The sequence below is a fragment of the Hevea brasiliensis genome, chromosome 13 (genome assembly GCF_030052815.1).
Source record: "Hevea brasiliensis isolate MT/VB/25A 57/8 chromosome 13, ASM3005281v1, whole genome shotgun sequence".
Classification (NCBI taxonomy): domain Eukaryota; kingdom Viridiplantae; phylum Streptophyta; class Magnoliopsida; order Malpighiales; family Euphorbiaceae; genus Hevea; species Hevea brasiliensis.
Genome location: NC_079505.1, coordinates 76,999,105 through 77,025,818, shown reverse-complemented (window position 1 = coordinate 77,025,818; position 26,714 = coordinate 76,999,105). Strand labels below are relative to the sequence as shown.

Here is a 26,714-nt window from a genome sequence, read left to right as displayed (position 1 = left end):
ATTGAATTAAAAATTAAATTTATATATATATATATATATGTATTTTTTATATTAAATATTTTCAATAGAATTATATATATATTTATATATGTATAATTATTGACTAAAAATGATTTAATATTATATTTATTTTTTTATATTTTATTAATAATTTTAATTATAAATACATTAAATTATGTTATAATTAAAAATTATAACTATATAATTATATTATATTATATATTATTTAATTTATAATTATATTTATATTTTCTAATTAAAAATGATGTAATTAGTAAATATTTAAAAGGTATGTTATATGATATACTTGTATTGTTATTCATATATTATATTTAATCATAAATTATATATGTACCTAATAATTAAAAATTATATAATTTAAAAATATATTATATGATTTATTATGCATTAATAACTCAATTCAAAATTTAAATTTTAATTTAAATGTTTTTTTATGAAAATAATCATATAAAATTATTTTAAGAATTGAGAATTGAATTATAACCATTCGGAGCTAAAATAAAAAATGAAAGCCATATTAAAATTGAAACACCAAACTAAAATTATACCGAAATTTTAATCCGATTTCGCATAACCACACAGCCCTAGAATTAGCCATGGAAGCAGCAACTTCATGCATTGGATCGAAGAATGATGGTTATGTGGGTCTTTTTCTTCGTTCTTCTTGACTTGTTGCGACATCCACAAAGTTTGTGTTGGGTTCACGATCTTGAACTTCAGGAGGTGCTTGGTTCGCCACTTGAGCTTCGCCGGAGTTCAGAATATAAAGAAGGGATGGTGGTTTTGGAGAAAGAAACTGAGATCATACAACTGTGCTTTTTTTTTTTTTGTTTTTTTTGCTTGCTTAAATAAGAACGTTTTCGAGTATTTTCTCTCTGTTATCGATAAACTGGAGAAATTTTTTACAAATAGACCAATTGATTAATCTATAAACAGATGGGAATAATGCAGTTTCCGTGTTCAGTTAAAAAAAATGTAGTTTCCATGGTATCTTTATTGCTGTTGCTGATCATCTGATTATCTCATCAAATGGATGGTTAGCGAGGGCAGAAAGATACTAAAGTTTAGCTAATAAATGTCTCTGCAACCAACAAAATTGAGGAACACTTTTATAAGCACAAACTGCCTATTTGACAAAAAAACTAACTAATTCCCTATTGCTTGCAGCATTTTTTTTTGGTAATAGACATCAAGCTTGATGTAAAAAACAGCAAAAGATCATGAGATATAATATGTGCCTGGGGGGAAAAATTGAAAGATTGAATTAACTATTTAATGGCATATGATTTACAACGCCAGTATTTACACGCCTACACCAGCTATCAGAAGTCTATGCCCTCATTGGTTCGAAGTTGAGCAGATTGAATTTGTTGAATCAACCTTGATCACCCTGGTATTATACGATCCACAAAACCTGCACTTATGGTAAAGCCAATGGAATGGTGCAGTGCCCTTCTTGTCACAGTCATTGCACAGTATGTCCTGGATTATAAACATAATTTTAGTATTGGCAAAAAAAGACCCAAGGAATGCGAGAAATACCAGACAATTCACCTGGCAACGGTCCTGGTATTCTTCTGGGAGCTCCTCAGAAGCCAATAAAGCATCAAGCATACCAAAGTAAACCTGAAAACAGAGATTAAAAGCCTCATAAGGAGTTTCATAAAACGTACTTATTTCATTTTCAGCACAACAAATATGGTGTGCCAGAGATACTCCCTCCGTAGCCCAGTCACAAGAAAGTTGCATTTACATTTCATTAGAATTCAAATATATAGGTATCATTTCAATGCTTTAACCTACTAGGTGTTTGGTTGCTGTGAAGCCTACACCCAAAAAAGAGGCTCAATTGTCATATGAAACTGTTTGGGCAATACAAGCATTTCATTTATAGCTAGACAACTGAGAATTTAGAAGAGCATTTTTACTTTTCTTTATTTCCCCTGGCTACCTTGGCAACTAGAAGATCTCATTGTGTTGTGTCCAGTTCTAAGCAAGCCAGGCATTGATCACAGAAATTGACAAACCTCTTCTGTTTCAAAATATAGATATGTATAAAGCTGAGTATAAGCCTTTTGGTAAATCATATCATCCTCAGCATGACCCCTTTAGTGGAAATTGCACTCATCAGTAAGAGGATCTTAGTTTTTAGATTGCATTTAACACGCAGAAAAGGAATGCCCACTTAACATGTGGAAGTGTAACAATTTTAACTACTATCTAATTCGAGTATTGTTCACCGAAATAATAGATTGCACATCAATCAACATCTTTGTATAATTCCATTAATGCACTACATAGAGTTATGTTCATGAATATGTAAAACTGCCTTAATCCCATAGTTTCCCATGTCATAAAAAATAGCTTAATAACTCAAAGTCCATTTCAGTTTTTAAACTTCAAACAATCACAGCAACTGTTTAGTTTTTAACACAAGGTGAACACAGCTAGCAGGAAAAATCAATAAAATATGAAAAGAAGAAATGTAAAATGCTTATTGATTATCATAAGGTTTGATGTCCAAAATAAATTCCATTTTGGCAAAAATAATAACAAAGTATAGGCAATCTGCCCCACCAACTATTAACATCATCATGTACAATGGCATTCTATAATAGAATCACAGATTAGTAGGTGGAAAGATAGTACAGTAGAACTTACCGACATATCTCCCAAAGATTTGCTACAAATTGGGCAGATATAGTGACTGCAAGTATATGCCTGTCACAGCAAAAGGTACAAGTTGAATTTACGTACAAAAGATTGCTTTCCTTGCACCAAACAAAAAATTGGAAGACAGGAAAACCATAACCAAAGCAAAAGCCAACTAAAGAACAGACCTGAAAGCAATTTGAATGCATGAAATGGCCACAAGGAAGAGCTTTAACACTTAAGCTTGATGTGAACAAAAAGTCACAGCAGATGGGGCAATTTATTTCCAGACCTTTCTCTCGGCATTTGTGATCCACTAACTTCATTGCCAGGCAGCAATTACACTTCATGCAATGAAAGAAGTCAACACCAAGTCCATTTCCAACACGGCATAAATTGCAGAAAGGACAATGATAAACATTCCTGAATTACATTCAAAAAAAACAAAAAAATGGAAATTCAGTAGTGTGAGATCTAATTCAGATACAGTTGTTCACATAACCAATACACCACCAAGAAGTTAGAGGATCCCTACACCAACGAGATTAAAGATTTCAGGTTCTTATCATGCCTTACAAAATACCAAAAAAGAAAAAAATTGTTTGTTTCAAGTTCCTACTTTGCCAATAAAAAACTGACACTACATTTTCCTTTAAATAGAATCCACGACACAAATATGTTTCTTTATTCGTTAAAGTTTCCTCATTGTCTGGGCATAACACACAACTGACTCCAGACACACACTTAAAGTAACTATCAAATTCCCAAATCCCAATTCAGACGAAGATCAGGGTATAAAATTGTTGCAGAACACAAATGATGCAAAATATGATCATGTTCTTTGCTCAAAGCCAATGATCATCCAACCATATATTAACTAATCATGTTATATCTTGTCACACTATTTTCTTTTAAACCTTCTAGCAAATACCAATAATAAACATAAAAATAAATCCAAGGGGAAAATGAAGCTTATGAAAGCCCATACCTTTCATCATCAAAAAATTTACAGATAGTGCAATAGTACTTTGCCATTGAGAAACCCCCACAAGAAGGTGTTGTACAAACTGGTCCAACAGGCTGAATTTTCAGGCAGCGCATACACATCATTTCAGATGTTGCCTTCCTGCAAGTATAAATATAAGTCAAGTTTATAGATGACTTGCAGTCCAACCAAAACTAGGTATGCCATGAGTACAAAAATTTACCTGTCCATAGAATGGTCACTGACTTTGTCATGGCAGAACCTGCATGTGAATAACTTGCCACAGCAGGCAGCTCGAAGTTTACAGTTTCGTTTATAATGCTCACACCCAAATTCTTGTTTCTCTGGATTATGAAATGAAGGGTAACATCCAAGTAAGTCTTCACCATTTGAAAATTCTCCAGTTCTTGCTTGAGGTGACTTCTGCTGAGCAGCTATCCAGCGACTAACAAAACCCATACGTTGATCAGTGTAAGTAAAAGAATGATAGTCCAAAGAGTGCAGAATAAACACAGCATAACCCACCTGGTCATTAGATTCTGAATGAGATATGCTTTTCTTCTTGGATCAAGAGATGAATCTCGAGAAACATTTCTTATCTCTGCTTCGAGCTCATTTTGATTCATCCGGAAAATATCTTTCCAGCCAGGCTTAAATGTATGATCACTGTGATCCAGGCTTTCATGGAGATCAGAGCCTAAATGTGAGCAAAAAAGAAATACAATGCAAAAATATCTCCACATTGTTACATTTACTGGATAAGAAAACTTTCAAGAATTAACCATTCAAAATTTGTCTCAACTTAGAAACATAAACAATGTCATTTGACAGGGAATAAATTACAATCAATCATAAATAACAAAAGAATCACAGACCTAGTGATACACAGCTCTCTGATGTTGTTGCTTGTGAAGTTGTAGCAGATGTACCCTGCCACCATTCATTAAGCCACTCACTGAACATTGTGTTTTTAGTTGCATTTTTCCATGTGTCCATCATTTTATTCTGCTCCTCCTGAGTAAGAGCTGATGTTACCCATGGCAACATCGACTGAAGCACCTCCGCACCTGTAGTACCAATTATTCGACCAACAATTTTGTCCTGTTCCTCCACTGAAAAATGCATGTCAAATAAAGGCCACAACTCAAGCTCTTCCCGAAAAACATGTTGATCCAGTGTTACTCTTATGGATTTGCACATGCCCTGAAGCTTTGTCGCAAGCTCATTGTACTTTCTAAAAGCATCACTGTGATCAGACAAACCAGAAGGTTTTCCATTTAACTCCTCAGAAAGACTGATACTCTTCAAGCGTTCTTGAAGTTGTGTAAGCTCAGAAAGCAAAGATGAGATATCTTCAAATAGTTTCTCTTCCTGCTTGTGGTCCAGAGTATACGAGTGGCTAACATTATGGAGTGTCTCTTTAGACTCTAATGCTGGAAACACTATATCATCCTCTGCATTACTGTGAGCTCTATATAAGCCCCATAACAGACGAAATCTACCAGTAAACTGCCTAAGCAAAGTTTCATTACAATCATTTAATTTTCCAGATTCAACATCCAAATATTCCAAGTCTTTGCGTATAGCTTTATGAAATTTAAATATGTTATCAATCGGGCGTGAAGCACAAGTACTGTCAGTGGGACTTGCATCTGTTTCCCAGTTAAAAAGACTAGAGTTAAGGGACGGAGCAGAAGGACTAATAGACAAGGAACGCAGAGATTTTGCAGCAGCAAGAGAACTAATTCTTAGATTGCTGCTATTCACTCCTAACCCAGGGACACAGCAAGACTTATTACCACAAGATAATATGGGGACACTAGCAGTCCCTACAGACTGACAAGCAACACCATCTTCCTGTAATACTAGGTTTCCACGCTTGACTGGCCTTCTACCATCATCTGCTTCATCTGCCTGGATAAAAGAAGACTTTTCATTTATAGATAATGAATAGCTCTCACAGAAGGATTGTTTGATCTCCTCCTGAGATCCAGTCAGAATTCTTGCAGGACAACAACCAATGGCACTGGAAGACAAACAAGTATTCCTAGGATGACCTTTACAAGCCCAACCAGAAAAAAGTGTAACCAATGCAAAATCTGAAGCTGGAGCTGCATTATATCATTATGAGAGTTAGAGACTTGATAGAACGAGAAAAACACACGTAGCATGAAATATACATGTGTTGTAAAATAAATACAATCATTATGTATAAAGAGCAAAAGTTGAGAACTGGTGTTCAACCTGCCATGCACATGTTTTGAAGAAAAGACTTTGCTTCTTCTTCACTAAGTGATCCCACCAACCATGGTAAGACGCATTCAATCAATTTCAAAGGCATCACACATACGCTTTGATAAAGAAGTTCACGCTGTCTTTTGGCACTAAAATGCTTTCGAGCAAGTGGAAGAACCTATCATTGAAAATATGCCTATTAGATGACTTGTAGAGATAGCAAAATGTAATTGAATGTGGATTTTCAAGTATAAATGCCAAACAGTATGGCAGTAGCATGAAATTATGTAGTTAAGAAATACAGAAACTATGTATTTAGTATACAGCACCTACGGAAAGATATGTTTCATATGGCATTGCAATACATCTTCCTCATTTTGGAAGTGTTTGTAAAGATAGCAAAAGGTAATCAATTGTGGGCTTCCAAGCATAAATGCCAAACAGTATGGCAGTAGCATGAAAATTATGTAGTTAAGAAATACAGAAACTAGGTATCGAGTATACACCACCTATGGGAAAGACATGATTCATACATTGCAATAGTAAAATACTCACCTGATCTTCCTCATTTTTAAAGTGTTTCTGTATGGTGTCCATGATATGATCAGCTTGCAGGCACAATTTTGTATAGAATTCAGTAAGAGATGTGCTAACTCCAGCACTTTGAATACTTTCTATCAAACATCTAAGTTTGTCAAACTGAATTTCTTCTTCTGCATGCTCCTGAGCAAAAGAGATTTCTGCATCTACAGCAGGGAATATAACTTTGTCTTCAGCAATACTGCAGTCAAGAGAGAACAGAAGCCCATTTCACAATGATAAATGGTCATAGCATAGACACTAAGACAAATTTAATAATTCTTACACTTCTGTGTTATTCAAAGGGTAACATATATATATATATATATAGAGAGAGAGAGAGAGAGAGAGAGAGAGAGAGAGAGAGAGAGAGAGAGATCCAAATCCTTTAGAAGTAAAGCCCATGAAATCACAAAACTGAAGGAAGAAAGATAAACTGATGTTCAAATTCCTTAAGCACTAATATCTTCAATTCAAGGAAATTTTACCATGCAAAGCTTTCCATACATTATTATGAACTACAAGTTTTTGAAATATAAGACAAAATTGGGGTGTCAAAACATAAAACACAAGGCAGGAGAAAGTAGTTCATGCATCAGGCCATAATATCAAGAACTATAATTATCTCTATCTAGACAAAAAAGCATATTTAACACACTACTTTTGAAGCATATTACTTGTGGCACCTGGACAAAGTTATGTTCACTAGGGGAAAGAAAAGAATTGAACAAGATAACATAGAAAACTGCACCTGTGAAATATGCACACTTCTGCAATGAATTGCAGCCTCTTGTTGAATGCAGACAGATCGGAAAAATCTCCATGAAGTTGTATCTTCCGAGCAGCCTCAGCTATATCATTCAACTCTCTTCTTATTGCAGCATGCCAAAGCAAAATTTCATCTATGGGATGGAACATGGTTGAATTGGCAAGATCACAAGGTAGCTCCATATATTTCCTTTTACCAAGTCTAGATGATTCACATGCACAATGTGTCTTCTCACTTTGACAGATTAAGACTGGTGGACCTGAATCTTGATAACAGGCTTTAGAATCATCTTGGCAACTTGTACACATATTAGACGATTTTGCACCGTCCATCCAGGCAAAAATTACCTTCATTAACAGAACTTAAAGTCAGCCTTCTTTCATTATAAAAGCCCATCCCAGGATGGAGTCCACGGCCCAAAAAGACCCTCACCTGATGAAGAAGTTTCTCTTTTGGGATTATCTTGCACAAACACTTGTGCATATCCTGATATTCATCAGATGATATGGAGGAAGAAAGCCAAGGAAGAAACTCAGCCATCATATTGACAGGAATGCTGCATAGAAACTGCCATACCAATGATGCCTGCTCTTCAAAAGAAAACTTCTCAATCAGCAATGGGAATACCTGCCACATTCAACCACAAGCTCGTAAGATTCAAACTGGTTTTCAATTCAGTATATTAAACCCTATTTTAGTTGTTTGTAATATATGACAGCCAATTTTTTGCAGAGACTGAAATGACATGGATTTTTGGCAACTTGGAAGGCATAATGCCAACTTTCAACTTCAACCCAATATGTGACCTTTTCCAGGTAGAAAAATCTGAATGACTTGCATACAATACAATATAGTCAAATCTAGATTTACATGGGATCTTCCCTTGAGCACAGCAAGATGAGGCATATTCCATCCCTTGAAGTTAAGAAGGATGAGATAGATACTGTCTTTCAGTATTAAGCTCACAACCATATATGCATTGCAAAGCAATAGTTTAGCAAGAAATAAACTCCTGAAGCCTTGTTATAAGATACACCATATATACTTGCCCACAGATATCTTTCCATTTCATTTTATCCTTAAAGGAAAATGTTGTTGAAATTTTGAAATAGAACTGCAGTTGCATAGGATGAAGTTTTCCTTAATAATATTGACATCTAAAATTAATGTATCTATCTATGTATCTATCTATCTATCTATCTATCTATATTAAAGCTCTATTAAAGCTAAAGCAAAGAGAAGGTGATCCTCTCTTTGTTTAGTATTCTTATTTATCTTTTTTTAGGAAGTTTTGAGTTTTTTTTCCTTTATTTGTCTAGATTTTGATTGGACCAATTAATATTAATATATTATTAAATTTAACTAAAAATTTATATTTTATATAATTATTAATTATGAAATTGAAATTATAACTATATTAATTATTTAAAATTAATATTTTTCATATAATTATTAATTATGACATTAGAAATAAAACTATATTAATTATATTCATTGTATATTACTATTTTTCCTTTATTTTTCTACATTTTAATTGGATCAATTAATATATTTTTAAATTTAATTGAAAATTAATATTTTATATAATTATTAATTATACATTGGAAATATAACTATATTATATACTATAATTAATTATATTTTTCCTTCTTATTTTTATTAATGCAATTCAGATCAATTCAAGGAATTAATATAAAAAAATTAGATTAGATTTTTTTAGAATTATTAGTAAAAAAATGATTCAATGAATTTTTAAGTAATTAATAAATGAATCATTAATTAAAAGACACTATTAATAAATGACTTATGAAATAATTGGATTTATAATATTAAATTTTTTTAGCATATAAAATCATTTATGAAAAAATAATAACAGAGGAAAATTCAATGAATTTTGAAATAATTAATAAATGACTATTAACTAAAAGTATTTGCAAAGTTATTTCTTATTAATATTTTTTTAAACAGATAATAATAAAATAGGAAGATTCAATGAATTTTAAAATAATTAATAAATGGAATTAGGCTATTGTATAACAATAACACACGACTTCCTTTCAGATCAATTAGCTGACAGTTATATGGCTGGTCTTGGTGGTGGATGAGCGAAGTATTGGACATAACAAGCAACACAGATGAAACAAGAGGGTTTTGGCTTGCCTTAACAATAATTGCATTTGAGATTGTGTTAATATGGTTCCAACATGAGATTAGCATGCCCTATCATGACTAACCTCCAAATATATTGCATACTTTTGAAATGGTTAACCCTGTCTGCTGGGCTGGAACATGATTATGACCATCTATATCTATTCAATTTTATAATTCAAAGTAATTTTGAAGATTTCAGAGCTTAAATTTGTCATTATAGAGAACAGATAAATTAAAAGTAAAGAAAAGTATAGCAACTAAGTACATAATGAAGAGAAAAGCTCACCAAATATGAGTGTATCCTTACTTCATCAACTAAAAAAATAGATACTAAAACATATTAGCCATATGTAGAAATGAGGATGATAGTTTGTGGTCATAACATGTCATCATGGATACACATAGCCAATAGGCTGAACTGGAACTGGAACCACAGGCCATCCCCAGTTCTTGTTCCAGTTCGATTCCGGTTTGATCAAATCCAACGGTTGAAATTAATTTCAATTTTTTTAATGGAAAAAAATTCTGGTTTGGACTAGAACCAAAAAGGATGGTTCTGGCCCCATTCAAAACCCAGTTTTGGTCAACCTGGTCCCAGTCCGGTTGTGGTTCTGAACCGGCCCTTGGCCTAATTGTGGGACAATCAAGTCTCAAACCGAATGTGCTGGCAAACTACATTACTACAATAATCTGCTATATAAAGCCTGTTGAAACAGCAAAATGAAGAATGAACACAGTGGTTCATCTTAGCAGCTCAAATAAATATTCATCTCATCCAACACAATTTGCCAAAAAAATAATAATAATAAGAACAATCCAAAACCATTAATGCATTAATGAAATGAACAAATACCTGCTCCTCTTCCTTGGACATATGCTGACTAATTGACGTTTGAAGAGCTCCAGTACGTGAAGCTAACTCCCTGCGAAAGCTTTCTTCATCTTGTTTATTGGAATCCAGAAGCTCAAATAATTGATCAAAAAGAACACTTTCTCCCTCATGTTCAAGAGAGTATGTTCGTGCCACATTCTTAACACGTATATCAAGAGCTGGAAAGATAACCTACGTGGAAAAATAACTTAAGGTCAAAATCTTCCACTAATGTATACAATCAAAAATATAAAAATAAAATCCATATTTTAGCACTACTTTAGGGGTGAGAACATCAATTTTAACATCAGTATATTGGCATTCCATTATCTCTTACAAAAAATAGGTGACAAGGACCTTAAAAATCTAAATCAAAATGTTGAGGTTATCTTTTGGATGCTTGTGCAACTGCCTAAAACTGCTTGTTAAAAGAGATCTTAGCTGGATAAATTAGACGCTGTTTTAGGTTAACAGTTGTCATAATGTCTACAAATATGGTTTAAGATGACATAATCCTTAATTCCATTTTAATATCTAAGTTTTTTTTTATTATTTTTACTTTTATTTTAGATACAAAGATTTCCATTAAGATTTCTAGAACATTATAAATTACTACCTAAATGTCTTCCCAAAAGACCTAAAATCTCCAGCATAAGAAGATCCTGCATCACATGCAGATGCATATTTATTTTATTCCTAGAAGTAAAAGGTGTGAATCTATAATACAATATTGTAACAAGACCAACTTGGCAACTCACTCTTGCTGATGACTACTTCCTAATGGACAAAATTAAACCAATAAATCTAATGAAAAAAAAAAGCATAAGAAAACATAAGCAGCATTTAATATATTTTACTCAGTCACAACTTGCCAGAACCTTATTATTAAAAAGATTTCACAAACGTAAAGTTAAATAAACAAGAAAGCCTTCCTGTTTTGTACCCCTCCCCAAGGTAGAACAGAGAGAGAGGGGAAAAGGTCGGAAGTACGCAAAATAATTAATCCAGTGATATAAACAGGAAATGCTGACCTGCACTTTTATTAAATACAAACTAAATGATTCAATCAGATTGCTGTGCGAATTACAGAGAACAAAAGAAAAGGGAAAAGGGCTGGACGCAAGATTTTTATGTGATGAAAGCATAAAAACCACCTCCCCTCCAAACCCATCCAAAAAAAAAAAAAAAGAAAAAACAGAGAGAGAGAATTATACCCACCAAACCATATTATCCAAGAGGCAAATCCAGCAAGAAGTATGTAACAAAAGACGGAGACCTTTATTGTTTACGAGCTTACCAAAAGATGCAGGTCTTAATTTCTAATGGATATACTACATCAGAAAGTATTCCAAGTAGTGCCACAATGTATTCCTAGTTTTCCTATAGTGAATTTGAGGCATCTTATACTTGATATCCTTCAAAAAACAGCTCAACTATATCGCCAATTAAACACATGCCTTTTTAAGGATCCAGTAAATCGATATAACCACATGCAATTGCAAGGCCATGTATCGAATTGCCACTGGAGATTATTGTTTAGAGTTGAGCAGTTGGCTCCCTGCCCTTGTTGCCGACTAATAAGATTTTTTTTTTTCTCCATCAGATCATCAGAAAAGGAGATTCAGATTCTATCAAACTTAGTTTTGGCATAATATTGCTACCACCCTAACTGGAAAGAAGCATAAATCACGAGCAGTCAAGCATAGTGCATAGAGCTTCTAATTTTACGGTTTACTATCTCTTGCTTCCTATAGAGCAAATTAAACTAACAAGCCTTACTGCAACACTACCGAAATTCAATCTTTTCCACCAATTTGCAAGAAAAACTCTCAACTCAACTCAACTGATGAACTTTAAAAAATTGATTATTATGCAAGAAAGCGATCAATAAATTTAAACATTTCATCAGGTGATAAAAAAAAAAATAATAACAGAAGAGTGAAACAGAGCAAATTCATTTGGGTATCGATATAAACTCCCAAAAATTCCGCCACATAGAATTACGATATAAGAAGCACAGAGTAATAGTGATAGCGAAATTCACACAGCATTTTAAATCCAAAAATTCCAGAACCTCAGACTCAATAAATTTAAAAAATGCAAAATAGTCTGAGAAAAAAAAACGTAACCTACCTCATCTTCAGCATTGCAGTGGTGCTTATATATCGAGCGAAGGAAGTGACACTTCCGGAACAACGGCTTAATATCTCCACCAGTGGTGGCGAAAGTCATGGCGGCGCAGTGGAGGCGATCGAGCTCAGACCTAATAGCTTTATGGAAGAAGAGAAAGATAAGAATTGGAGATTTAAGAGCAGAATTCTTAACGCAAGTTTTCGAAGGCGTAGAAGGATCGATTGGGTTGACCGGCCCAGACATTACCGCCACACCTCCTGCTCCTCCGTCTACGCCAGCGAATGGCGTCCCCATTATTGGAAATCGAAGTGATAGATCTAGAAATTATTTCAGATTTCTCAGCTTCTTCAAAAGCCCTAGTTGGGCTATATTTTCATTCCATTCTCTTCGAAATACTTACAAAATACGACGATTAAAATGTTTTTTGTCTGTCTCCAAAGGAGGAGAAATGAGCAAAACTGAAGAACGAGAAGGTTCAATAAAGATAGAGAGGGAGAGAGAAATGACAGGAGCCCTTTTATAGTTAGTCCACGCGGCAGCAGTCGCTCCCTCTGTTTTGTTTTTTTTTTAATTAATTAATTCCAGGAAATTAATTTGTATTTCTGCAGAGGAAAAATAAATCACGTAGCCTCCTGTGGATCACAAGAATTACGTCATTCCTCTTTGCGTAGTTGTACGCTGCTTCTAAATGCGACTGATTCATCAACCTAAAATTAAAGAAGGAATTATTATTTTTAAGAAATTTGACTGATGATTTAATTATTATTAAATTTAATGTACATGGAATTTTTTTTTGGTCTATTGATCTCCGATTCTGGATCTTCTGTATCTAACTAAGGCAAATTTATAGTGTTTGATTGGAATCAAACGCGCCTTCGCCTTTTCAATTAAACAGTGTCATGACACGTGGTCCGAATGAGGAAAGAGGTGCCAGGTAAGATGAGAAAGAGATTGGCCGCTCTCAAAACAAGGACAAGATCCGTGCACACGTATGGGCAGCACGGGAGAATCAACCCCTGCCACCACCATGGACTGTGGCGGGACATTCTGTGCTTGTCACCACGTCCACGTAAGCTTCCACGCCGCGTAGACAAGTAAAAATGGGGTGCAGAGGTGGAATTTTCAGACGAGTCATAAACAGGAAAAACTATATAAATAACAAAAAATAAAATAAAATTTGTCAAATGCGTGACATCAATTTGGTCAAAAGTCCTACATGTGTGTTCGAATTTTCGTCGAATAGTTTTTGCGAAAAAACCACCAACAAAATTCAAAATTAAAAAAAAAAATTATGGATTTTAGCTTGGTAATTAATAATTATATACGTGGTGGGGGTATTGTGGTAATTGAAAAGGGAAAGGGTCAGTAGGATTAGAATCACACGGAGGGCATGAGATAGCACATGAAATGACGGATCAAGGTGTGGCAGCTGCTCGGTGGGCACGAGAAAAGTGCGAGGCCAGCTATCCCTGATCTGATTGACTCGTGTGTTCAGGATCAGGATGTGCATCCTTCTGGAAACCACCGTTGCAATGCGTAGCATCTTGCTACGTTTGAAAGTTGAAACTGCCGCTGCCATTGTTTTGCTTGAATAATTTAAAACTAAAATTTTTTAGCAGAAATCTCATTTAACAAGGAAATGATAAGAGTGTTATGCAACAAAGTTTTCATTGACTACAGAAATACATAAACCATAAATAAATTAATAAATCAAACCAATTAATAAAAGTATCATTAGTTAGTAAAGTATTTGTTTATGGGCTCTCTACATCCCTAATTCATATGAAACAAATCACACAAGTATATCTACAAGCTTAAATACTTACATATAAACCCATCAATTAAATTAATTACATGAAACCATCTAAATAAGTAAATAACTCTTAAAATTGAATTTTTGTATAACTAAAATTCAACCTGAAAGATTAATTTTTAAGAATGTAATTTTCACTTTCTTTACTAATTATGATTCAACTTTACTGAATATCACCTTCTGATTATTTAAAAACTTAAAATGCACTAAATTGATGTGAGAGTGCTTTTAATATCATATGCAAAATAGAAATAGCAATTGATAGGATATCTATAAAAATTATAATATTTAAACTTGTACTCAAATCAAATTCATCGTAAATTATATATATATATATATTAATTATACGATTATTTAAATCTTTTAATTTTATATATTTAATTAATAATTTTTATAAAATGTATTTTTATTACTAATTTATATTTTAAAATTTTAATAATCATATAAAATATTTGATTTCTAGATTGAAGACAAGGGGACCTTTGTGAGGTATAGAATACACACAAATTGGTAGATACTATATTCGAATACTAAGACATCGAACTAAACAAACAGTGAGAGATTATACGAGCTTACTGATTGAGCAAGAAAACTATAAGCGCTATGAAAGGGATACCGATCGGTATTGAAAACTCGTCTCATTATGCTGCATTTAGGAGGTAAAACACTCTCACTGAAAAAGATAAAGTCATTTGTTGCTTATGAGACAAGCACATTAAATAGCTAAACAGTCATTGAGCCATATGTTAGTCACAAACACATCATTATTTACAAAATAACTACCATAGCAGGTGAGATGAGATACATGTGATTAGAGACAAACTTTGAGCATTACACCATAAAAGCTAAACACTACAGTTGAGCTAGTAACCCTAACACAACATTTGACACTCCTTTATTGTGTCAATGATCAGTATATAAGGTCTCAACTCTTTGAGGTTATTGAATTGATTCCTAACTCTCTCATTCATGTCGATGGCCTTTCATCATCTTTCCTAAGGCATTCACTAACTTAAGCATCAAAGTGTCAATGGGGAGATACAACCCATTAGCCTTCTGACTTTCCTTTGTCTTGCAAATAATACCCCATCAGTCCTATTGTTTGGATACCAGTTGGATATGTTGGGATTTTCCATATACCATCTCCTTGCACCTAGGGGAGAGCATTCGGTCGGTTCGGTTCTGAACCGAACCACCAAATCGAAAAATATCGGTTTGGTTCCGTTGCATTAAATCGAAAATATTAAAATTTTTATTTTTTTAAGCTGAGTTATGCATATTGGGTCGGGTTATGCATCTTGTGCCTTGAAATAATTATTAAATTATGTAACTAACATATAAGATTTATAGAGTTTGATCATATTTTTTGATAATTTATGTATAAGTTTAACTTTTTTTTTTAATTTTACAATTAGCTAGGAATATTCTTATTAGTTCACATGTAAATTAATTAAAACCCTACGTTATTACAATTTAAAATAATAATAATAAATCTTCGCCATGCAATTAAATTATCTTGTGATTGTGATTTTGTAGATTACACATAATTTCTTTTTAAACTCCGCCTAAGTAGTTTGCGCTTAGCCGGTCCCAAGCCCGGATAAAGGAGGAGGGTTGCGGTAGGTGACAACCAGCGTAAAAATTTCGTCACACCCTATGATATGGATTCAAAAGATATAAACGTTGGGGCGTCCTCTACTAACGTGTAGTGATAAATAAGCAAGGGTGTAGGGCGTTCACGTGTGGTGTTAAGTGAGCAAGGGTTCCCACATCATGGACGGTTGTAGGTAAAGAAGTTAGTCCATAGGACAGATAGTAGAACAAATAGTGGAACAGAACACAAGATAGACATAGAAAACAATAGAAGATATCATAGAAGGAGACCGATTAGGAAGGAGCAGGATAGGAGGAGGATCAGGTTGGTACTTGGAATGTTGGATCACTTACAGAAAAATTAGTGGAGCTTGTGGATACCTTGGAAAGGAGAAGGGTAAATATTGCTTGCATTCAGGAGACTAAATGGGTAGGAGAGAAAAGTAAGGAAGTGGGTAATTCAGGGTACAAATTGTGGTTTACCGGAAAGGAGAGAAATAAGAATGGAGTGGGTATAATCATAGACAGAACATTGAAAGGAAAAGAGTAGGAGATAGAATTATACTAGTAAAGCTAGTACTAGAAGGAGAAACAATAAATATAGTTAGTGCTTATGCCCCACAAATAGGAGAGTAAACAAAGGTTTTGGGAAGATATGGATGATTTAATGCAAAGCATACCGAATGAAGAGAATGTTTTCATTGGTGGAGATTTGAATGGACATGTAGGAAGTGATAGACAAGGTTATGAGAATTTTCATGGAGGTTTTGGTTTTGGTTTTGGCAGTCGAAATGAGGAGGGAAAAAGCATCCTGGATTTTTCTATGGCATACGACCTAATACTAGCAAATACCTACTTTATAAAAAGAGAGTCACATTTAGTGACTTTCAAAAGTGGGCAACATAGAAGCCAAATCGACTTCCTCTTAACCAGGAAGACAAATAGAGCTCTATGCAAGGATTGCAAGGTCATTCCAGGAGAGGCTTTAACAAGTCAACATAGGTTGGTGGTCTTGGATGTCAAGTTTAGGAATAATTCAAGTAAGGTCAGAAGAAATAGTGTAGCTCGAACAAAGTGGTGAGAGTTCAAAGGAGTAAAGCAAGTGAAGTTCAAAAATGAGCTTCTCGAGTCCGAAGTATGGAAGCTAGATATGGAGGCCAATGATATGTGGATATGGCATCAAAAATTAGAGAAGTAGCTAGAAAAGTACTTGGAGAGTCAAAGGACATGGACCACCCTCAAAGAGAGATGGTGGTGGAATGAGGAAGTACAAAAGAAGAGAAAAAGGAATGGTATAAGAAATTACCTAAATGTGATAATAATGAGGCATATGAACAATATAAGATAGCAAAGAAAGAGGCAAAAAAGTCAAGCAAGAGCACAGGCCTTTGAAAAGTTATATGAGAAACTTGGAACTAAAGAAGGGGAGAAAGATATTTATAGATTAGCAAGGAGTAGAGAAAGGAAATGTCAAGACCTCAATCAAGTTAGGTGCATTAAGGATAAAGAAGGAAAAGTGTTGGTGAAAGATGAGGACATTAAAAAAAAATGGAGAAATTATTTTAATGATCTCTTTAATAATAGTCAAAATGGAAATAGCGTGAATATAGATTATAGAACAATAGAAAAGAATGTAAATTATACTAGAAGGATTAGATCTTTAGAAGTAAAGGAAGCACTTAAGAGAATGAAAGTGGGTAAAGCCTGTGGACCCGATGAAATACCAATTGAAGTGTGGAAGTATTTGGGAGATATGGGAGTGGCATGGTTAACTAAATTATTTAATAAGATTCTAAACTCAAAGAAAATGCCTGACGAATGGAGGAAGAGTATTTTAGTACCTATTTTTAAAAATAAGGGAGACATACAGAGTTGCTCAAACTATAGGGGAATTAAACTCACGAGCCATACTATGAAGTTGTGGGAGAGAGTTGTGGAGCATCGACTACGTCATGATACTTCTATCTCTCTCAATCAATTTGGTTTCATGTCAACTATGGGCGATCTTTCTCATTAGAAGCTTGATGGAGAAATATAGAGATGTGAAGAAAGATCTACACATGATTTTTATTGATTTGGAGAAGGCTTATGATAGTGTTCCAAGAGAAGTCTTATGGAATGTATTAGAACAAAAGAGGGTATCTATTAGGTACATACAAGTATTGAAAGATATGTATGAAGGAGCAACTACCATTGTGGGAGGGGACACAAGAGACTTTCCGATCTCAATTGGATTACACCAAGGATCCATAAGCCCTTACCTTTTACATTAGTTTTAGATGAAAAACATATACAAGAGAGTATTCCTTGGTGCATGATGTTTGCGGATGATATTGTTCTAATAGATGAGACACGAGAAGGAGTCAATAGGAAACTAGAACTTTAGAGAAGTACTCTAGAGTCAAAGGGTTTTAAGTTAAGTAGAACGAGAATACATGCATTGCAAGTTCGTGATAGGGAAGGAGTTAATTTGAATGGAGTGGTCCCAAAGTAATCACTTTAAATATCTAGGCTCCTTCAAGTAGATGGGGATGTGAGGAGGATGTTAGTCATAGGATTAAAGCCGATGGTTAAAGTGGAGGTTTTATGTGATCGTAAGATTCCCAATAAATTAAAGGAAAATTTTACCATACATGTTATATGGTAGTGAGTGTTGGGCCTTTGAAGAGTCGTATGCATCTAAGATAAGAGTTGCAGAGATGAGAATGTTAAGGTGGATGAGTGGCCATACTAGACTAGATAAAGTCCGTAATGAAAGTATTAGAGAAAAGGTAGGAGTGGTGCCAATTGAAGATAAGTTGAGAGAAGGGAGATTAAGGTGGTTTGGTCATGTGAAGCGTAGACATACGGAGGCTCCAGTTAAACAAGTAGAGCACATTAGGTTAGAGGATAGAAAGAAAAAAAGGGGTAGACCTAAATTGACTTGGAGGAGAATAGTACAACATGACTTAGAAGCATTACACATTTCTGAGGATTTAACCCAAAATCGTTCAGAGTGGAAAAAGCGAATCCATATAGCCGACCCCAAATTTTTGGGATAAAGGCTTAGTTGAGTTGAGTTGAGTTTACATAATTTCTTTTAAGAGGATAATTAAAAAAATAAAAATTTAAATCTGACTTTATTAAATAAATAATATACTTTCAGTCACTAAATCAAGCTACTAAATCGAATAGGAGTAACCGGTTATAATATTAACTCAAAGCCGGGCAAGAAGACTGAAAAAATAACCATATATTTCCGCAAGGAAATGAGGAGAGCAGAGCATTATAAATATATAATATGGAAATGATGATAAGTGGATGACCAACAATAATAAATCAAAAGAGTGAGTGTGTCATCCTTATGTTTGGCACACTTTCTTCAATTTAAATATTTATGGCACTAAAATGTGGATAACCCACAAAGTTGCCACTAAATTTGTCCACATTGGCCCTGTCAATTTCATGCCTTTTTCTTTTTTATCTTTAGGTAAAGGTATCTCATCCTTATAACAATTAAATACTTTCATCATAAGTTAGACAGCAAATTAGTGATATTAATTGTATTAGTCCAAATTGCTTTTTAAGAACGGGTTAAATTAATTCTATTTTTATGGAATGTTTAGAGCCCACTACATTCATATGTTAGATACCCACTTTCGTCGTTAGATAGATTAACTAGTAGTTAGATCAATGACATAGAATTAATTCTAAGTAAATTTTATTTATAAAATCAGGAGTTTAAATTCTGAAGTCGTCATTATTAAGAGGACTTTACTTTAATATTATTTTCGATTTGAATGTGAAAAATCATGTAATTAATATTATTAAATAAAATTGATTAATTATGTAACCCACCCACCACCACCACCAGCCACAATGTGCAAATGCATAGAACTTTCTGCTATTAAAAAGAAGGCATGATCAGTGCAGCAAGAGAAAGCAAACAAATGTGGTTGAACTCTACCATGGGGACATATACAATGCATTAAAAAAATAGAACAAGTTTAAGGGAACCATCGAAATGGAGAATATGGTGGTGTAGTTCTGTTGTTAGACACGCAGCTTGACTAGATAACGCGCTTTGCACTACCAGACGGCAATCTCCATTCAGATCACCAGGGGAAGCAATCAACATAGGAAGTGTTGGCTAAATTGGCTACCCCAAATACCACTGCAATTTCATGCTCAACTTGCAATTTCATGCTCAATATACGTGCATTCGCCTTTGTCTTCCACTTCTTCTGTTTGGTCCCATTTGATTAGGTGTTAACAAGTTTGATATTGGGAATTTTAAAGGGAATTTTTCATGAGAAACAAATTAGCCACCCTTCCTATCCAAAAAATAAATAAATTAGCTTGGGTAATGAGAAAATAAGTTAATGAAAAATATTTTCTTATTTAAAGGGAAAATTAAGTTATTTTTTAAAAAAAATAATTTTTTTTCAAAAAATAACTATTTTTCAAAAAATAACTATTTTTTGGACTTAATAATTTTATTAAAATATGAAAATATTTATATATACATGATATAAATACGTACAATTAATTTAACATTACAATCAAATAATAAAAAATTTTTCATGAAAAACATTTTCATAGAAAATAATTTCTACGGAATTACTTTTTATGTACAAATTATTTTTCATAAAATAAATGGAGTTAAACATTATAGTTAAATCAAGACAAATTAAATTAATAAATTTAATGTTGGCATCCCGCATCCAAAAAAGACAAATAAAATTAAGAAAATATAAAATAAAAGAAAGCGAAATCAAATTGGCTTAAACTATTTGGTGGTGGCAATTTCAAACTCAATATATAATCCGATAAATAGACACTCGTACTCTCTAACTTAGAGCAAATTTTACATTTAAGTTGAGTTAAATCTATTTTTTTAAAAGAAATAAAAATTCATTCACTTTTCGTATGAAATTTTAAAAATTAAGAGCTTAAAGAAATATTTTATTAAGTAAAAAGGAAAGTCTCATGGATCTCAAATTCATAATAATCCCAAAGTTTTTCTTTTTTCAACGGGCATAATATGATGAATAAAAATCGATAAGTTACATGCGTATAATTAATTTTTTATTTTTAGATAAATCAAAAGATTTGAACTCAAAATCCTATCTTAAAAATTGTAGAAAAATCAATTAACCCTGTTTGACCAGTTGTTCCATAACATGAGAAATCTGTACTGCTTTTAAGGTAACCAATTAATGCTCCCGCGCACTTCTCTACATTAAAATGACCAAATAATTAAGTTGTTTAAGGTTGTAGAACATAAAACTAAAGTTGTAATTCTACTGCTGATAAGACACATGATTGGAACTCAAGTGCATTTCGCCATTATATGGCTTTGTACCAATTGAATCTAAGACTCATCCACAATCCAGCTCATCGTGTCACTAGCGTCTTTTTCTTTTTTTTTTTTTTTCTTTTTTAATCATTCACATATTTATGAGTGATTTGTATTCACAATTTATTTTTGATGGAACTATTTAATTACTGATACTATCATGTTTGAGTTCTGATCCATTCTTTCAATTTCATATAAAAAAATAAAAAGAAAAATAATGTAAAATTTTAATAAATTAAATTTAATAATAGAATTACGTTTAAGCACATACACGCGCATACACACATATGTATATTAAAAATAAAAAAATTTAATTATTAATATTATATTTTTTCTCAAATATTAACTAATAATACATAAGAGTTTATATACTATAATAATTACTAAAAATAATTATCTAAAAAAATCAATGAGTGTTGACTTCGTTCTGCATTTATTTTAAAAATTATGAGGTTTTGAGTTAATTTTCAAATTTAGTTAATTATAAAAAAATTTAAAAATAATTTTTTAACAATTTGTTATATTATAAAAAATAAATGAAGTTTTCTATGTCTACTGTATGCTATATCTTTTTTCTTCCCTGGCTAGGAATGATAATGGGTAAAAGTAAAAATCATTATGCCTGAACTCGATTAATATTTTTAAAATTTAAATTTATTTCAAATTTGATTAAAATTTATTCTCAACGACTCGAATAAATTTCAAATTTAATTATTATTAATCAATAAATACTTAAATATATTTAATTTTATATATTTTAAAATTTATTTTTATTAATAATTTATATTTTTAAAATTTAATAATTTTATAAAATATTTCAATTTTATTTTATATAAAAATTTATAAATATTATTATAAAAAAATATATTTTATATTTAATTAAATATTTATATAAATGATATTGAGTAATAAATGGCTGATATATAAAATTTGAATTCAAAACAAACCCATTATAGATATTAAATATTAAATTTAAATCTATTTTAAATTTAATTATATATTTATTAAATTCATTCTACTAAAATTTCGACCATATTTGATACCAAAAAAATTCTGGCTCATTACTATCTCTATCTTGACCCGTGGTAAGTGGAGTATTCCATGGGTACAAATACATCATCTTTCATTTCCCCAGGACGTCCATAGGATGGCCATGTGGAGCTAGGCCAGTTTATTTGCTTGTTCATATTTGTTGAGCCTAAGCCCATTAAAATTTTATGGTGTCCAAGCCACAAATGAGCTTAAATTTATAAGGATTCCAAAGTTCATTTCATTACGAGTGAGCTTTATATGAATCACTGGGTAAGGATTTGCAAATTCTAATACAAAATTCTCTTTGTAAAAAAAAAAAAATTCTCTTTAATTCGACAAATTTAAAATTATATTACAAAATATGACAATTAAAATAATAGATATAGCTGTACAATATTCAATTTAAATTAAAAAATTGAATCAGATTAAAGGTGTTCAATTTAAATTAGTTTAGTTTGATTTTAAATTTTAAATTCTTTTCATTTCTCTTTTCTTCCTAAAGGTGTTGTGTTTTAATCCTATATATATATATATATATATATAAACAAACCATATCTATTTTCCGTTAAGTGTCGTCCCTCCTCAACACAGCCCTCTTCTCCTCTCCTTCTCTCACGCTTCTTCTTCTTTGCAGCACCATAGCCATTGTCTTCACTCTTTAGTCTTCATGCATGGCATGGTTTTCAATTTTCACCCTTAAATTCCAAAAGGATAAAGTTAAGATGTCATTTGAATTTAATGATTTAGATATCGTTGCCTGAAAACTCTTCAAATGACATTTTTTTTTTTAATTTTTCTTTTTTAAGCTTTAAACATCGAATTTGTTTAGATGATATTTTTCCTCAACAAAATTTTATGCATATGTTTTATTTGTATTGTATGAATCGTATTGTGACTTGTATTTGGTAGGTATTGAATCCATTGTGATAATTTGTATTGTATTAAATCTGTATGAATCATTGAATGTCCTTGGGGATTTGAGATTTGGAGCAGTAAATTGAGTATTTGCAATTTGGGGAAGAAATTAGGGATTTGTAATTTAGGTAGAAATTGGGCATTTGAGATTGAAAGAAAACCTACAGTTGAAACCAAACTATAATAGTTTAGTTTGATTTGATTTGATTCTTCTCTTAATTTAGTTCAGTTGTGATTTTTACTTAAAATTTGATTTTAAGTTTGAACAATTTTGTTTGACTTTAAATTAAATTAACCTAATACTCACCTTTAATAACGAGAAATGAAAAATATTAATTAATTTATTTAGAGGTATTTAAATTTTAATTTGAATATTTAACTCGTTAAAGAGATGTTTGGATTAGAAATTTTATTTGCCGTAGCTAATTTAGTTTTCATATGCAACTACTTAAAAACCTATTTGGTAAAAATATTAAACGGCTGATGTTCAGCTGATTTATCATTTGAATTGTTAAAATTTAAAAAGTTATAAAATTAAAACTATTTTTAATCTGCTATATTGTTGTAAGATAAAAAAAATTGATTTCATCATTTTTTTTAATTTATATATATTTATATATGAGGTACTAATAAGAAATATGTATATATAATAAATTAATAATTATAAATTTATTTTAATAACAAAATAAATCACATAGTATATATTATTATTATTATTATTATATTTTTTTATCAAATATTTAATAGAAATCAGCTACTACCAATAATTTAACAAACAATAGCCCTCAGCGTTGTCCAAATGTTACCTAAATAAATTTAAAAATTGAACTCGAGCTTAATCCATTAAACAAACGGATAAAGTAAAGCAAAACTTTTATGGCTGTAGCCTATAAAGGCCCCTCCTCCTGGGATTTCTGCTTGGCTCTTGCTTGCATGAGAGCCATCCCGCAAGAGCTGTGGTCTATTTTGTTCTTTGATGCCATGGGACTGTTGAATACAATTCACTTTGCAGAAAAGCAAAAAAAAAACTGCGGCTCCACTCAACTACAGGCTACAGCTACACCCCTCATTCCTAAATAATAAATACCATAAATTTCCACCCACTTCGCCGTCGTTTTGGTGCAACTCCTTAACTCTCCACCTGCCCACTTCGCCGTCGTTTTGGTGCAACTCCTTAACTCTCCACCTGCCCACTTCTAGAGCGTTCGCTTCTCTCTCAAACTCTCGACGGTCGACACAACAATGGCCACTTACAATCTCGCTTTGATCCTCAACAACTGAGTAAACGAAAACGAAATTCTCCTTGTAAAACAAACCCCACCTCAGAAATTCTTCGACGAAGAATACGACTCGTTCGTTGATTCTGATCTCTGGGACTTGCCATCAACCAAACTGAATCTTCTAGACAGAGAATTGGAGCCTGGAATACTAAATGAAGGCGTGGATGACAATAGATTGATGGGCTTTGTTGGGGATGATTATGTAGCCAACCCATATCATCTTGTTGGAAGGAATAATTTTGTCCTTACTGATGCTGTAATAAGTTAGGAGACTATCTTCACAAAGCAATGGCTAAATTCAAGTTAATCAATAAAATCTCCATTATGAACAGAATAAGATTACAAACAGCTCATCCAAAGTTCTGCCCCTTTCCTACCATTTTCTCTTAAATTCAATCCTTACGGCCCAATTTAGAAAAACAACATAGTATCAAAGCGGCTGAAAGGTGGAAGTATAAAGTCCATCCAAGTTGTGAGTAACAATTGGGCGTCACACAGCTTTGGAAAACATAAACAGCAGGTCTAATTCCGGCCCAGTTCACAAAAACAAAATTTTATCCGCTTTAGCAGTACACCGAAACTTCTTGAAGCTGTCAAGTTCACATTGGCCTCTTTGATCGAAACAATCGTAGCGAGCACTGGATAATCGTATTTCAAGAGTGTAAGTAGCTGTAAACAACTAAAAAATGATGTTGCATTTCTCGGTCATTGAGCCTAATTAGTGATATTAACTGATTTAATGGCTATTAATTATTTTATTAGTTGATTAGTTAGATATTAACCAACAGTAATTAGGTAATTTTTTAGAAACTGTTATCTCAATCTATAATATACCACCTAATAAAAAAGAGAGAATGTTTTCACTCGGTCAAAACACTATGCTGAAAAGGATTTTGGTGGGGAGCTGAAGGATTGAACACTGAGAAGGCAAGGATTATAGAATATATTATAATCTTGCAGCCTGTGTAGTTCGATTTCAAACTGGGTATGATTAAGAGTATGGCAGCATCTGAACATTGTTAAATTCGGGGCATCTTGAAATGAGAGAAAAGGAGAGCTTGGAAGAGTGAAGTGGCCGAAGTCATCACATTGTTTGGACTGCAGGTGGTTTTGGAGCTCTTTGTCATGAATTTGAATGGTATTGGTTTGAGTCTTTGAGATACGCTTTCAGCTTCATAACACTTTCCTCCCTTCTTCGGTTGGATTCTCTGAACTGGTTCACTGCAACAATCCACCAGAATCCGAGTTAGAGGCATTAGTAACAAGGAAGCTAATTCTGCCACGCTTTCCACAGTTTAAATGTGGACAGCTTTGATAGTAGTTTTTTACTTCAGCAGAATCAGGAAGCAATGAGTAGACACAAAAGCAAGATAAGATGGATGCAAAAGCCATTCCAGAATTCACAGATTAAAAAAAAAAAATGAAGTCCTTACAACACTTGAATCCATTTTCCTCCCTGGGAGCCCGCATGGATCAATCAATCTATACAGCTGATCTTTTTAGATCAGAATGATTCGTTCCTCACTAGAGGCACAAAAGAACAGAAAGGGACTTGATTGTTATATTTCAGATAAGCTTCCAAAAGGGTTCATTGTCGTTGCACAGAGCTTTGCAGCTTACCTGAAACGTTCAAATAAACCCAACTATTCAAAAAGCGTCGAAGTATGTGTTTTTCCAGTACATGGACAAATCCTATCCTGCTTCTCAAGTTAGTCTTTCAAGAATGGTCTCCTGGGTTTGCTAAGCTCCAGCACACAAGTGCAAATCCAATTATAACTTTTCAATTAATGGATCAAAAATTACAATTGTAACTTAGAAAACATGGCTACAAATGTCACGATCCAACTTATGGGCCGGATCGGCACTAGGACCTGGGCCAGCCTAAAGCCTCCGAGGCTCGTAGTAAGCTAGCTATTCTTTAACCCAACTCTAAGGCCCATTTGGGCCCAATTTCAAGAATTCAACTGGACAGAGTCAGACGACCTTTCAACGGAGAGTTTTTGACTCATCGGACCTATAAACACAATATATAATCAATTGGGGAGCTTAGCTCACCCTCCGCATACTCAAATGTTACAAAAATAAATGTGAGCTTAGCTCCCTTATCCAGTACAACATACATGCATATAATAAGTTTACAGGTCCAACATGATAATTATATTACAGACTCAAATCAAATAAATATTTCTAACACATGCGGAAATTCTAGGAGTTAATAGAATTATACAAATATTAATAAACGACCTGCGAATAAGAAAAGCAGGTTAACCACAACAAATATCCTCCTGTAGCCTGTAAAAATAATGAACAGGAGTGAGCGTTCAACTCAGAGAGTAAAATATTAATT

The 26,714-nt window shown here is 32.9% G+C and overlaps 1 protein-coding gene across 1 annotated transcript; it reads right to left on the bottom strand.

Moving 5' to 3' along the window:
* Positions 1–1,117: 1,117 nt before the first annotated feature.
* On the bottom strand, positions 1,118–13,093 carry LOC110666807 (zinc finger protein BRUTUS). Its single transcript, XM_021827429.2, has 14 exons — positions 12,397–13,093; positions 10,246–10,455; positions 7,674–7,868; positions 7,224–7,588; positions 6,449–6,674; positions 5,903–6,071; positions 4,534–5,769; positions 4,184–4,355; positions 3,882–4,103; positions 3,662–3,799; positions 2,862–3,096; positions 2,683–2,742; positions 1,576–1,647; positions 1,118–1,503 (listed from the first exon to the last, which is right to left on the bottom strand). Exons 1-14 carry the CDS (start codon positions 12,688–12,690, stop codon positions 1,360–1,362), a joined length of 3,738 nt encoding a protein of 1,245 aa, XP_021683121.1. The 5' UTR covers positions 12,691–13,093; the 3' UTR covers positions 1,118–1,359.
* Between the last annotated feature and the right edge of the window lie 13,621 nt (positions 13,094–26,714).

What these genes read in the sequence shown, in the direction of transcription:
- LOC110666807 (XM_021827429.2), bottom strand. Translation starts at nt 12,690, where the DNA reads ATGGGGACGCCATTCGCTGGCGTAGACGGAGGAGCAGGAGGTGTGGCG. An exon ending in ACTGCAATGCTGAAGATGAG is followed by an intron (nt 10,456 to 12,396) that starts GTAGGTTACGTT and finishes TTTTCCACGTAG; the next exon opens with GTTATCTTTCCAGCTCTTGA. An exon ending in ATTCAGAATCTAATGACCAG is followed by an intron (nt 4,104 to 4,183) that starts GTGGGTTATGCT and finishes GGGTTTTGTTAG; the next exon opens with TCGCTGGATAGCTGCTCAGC.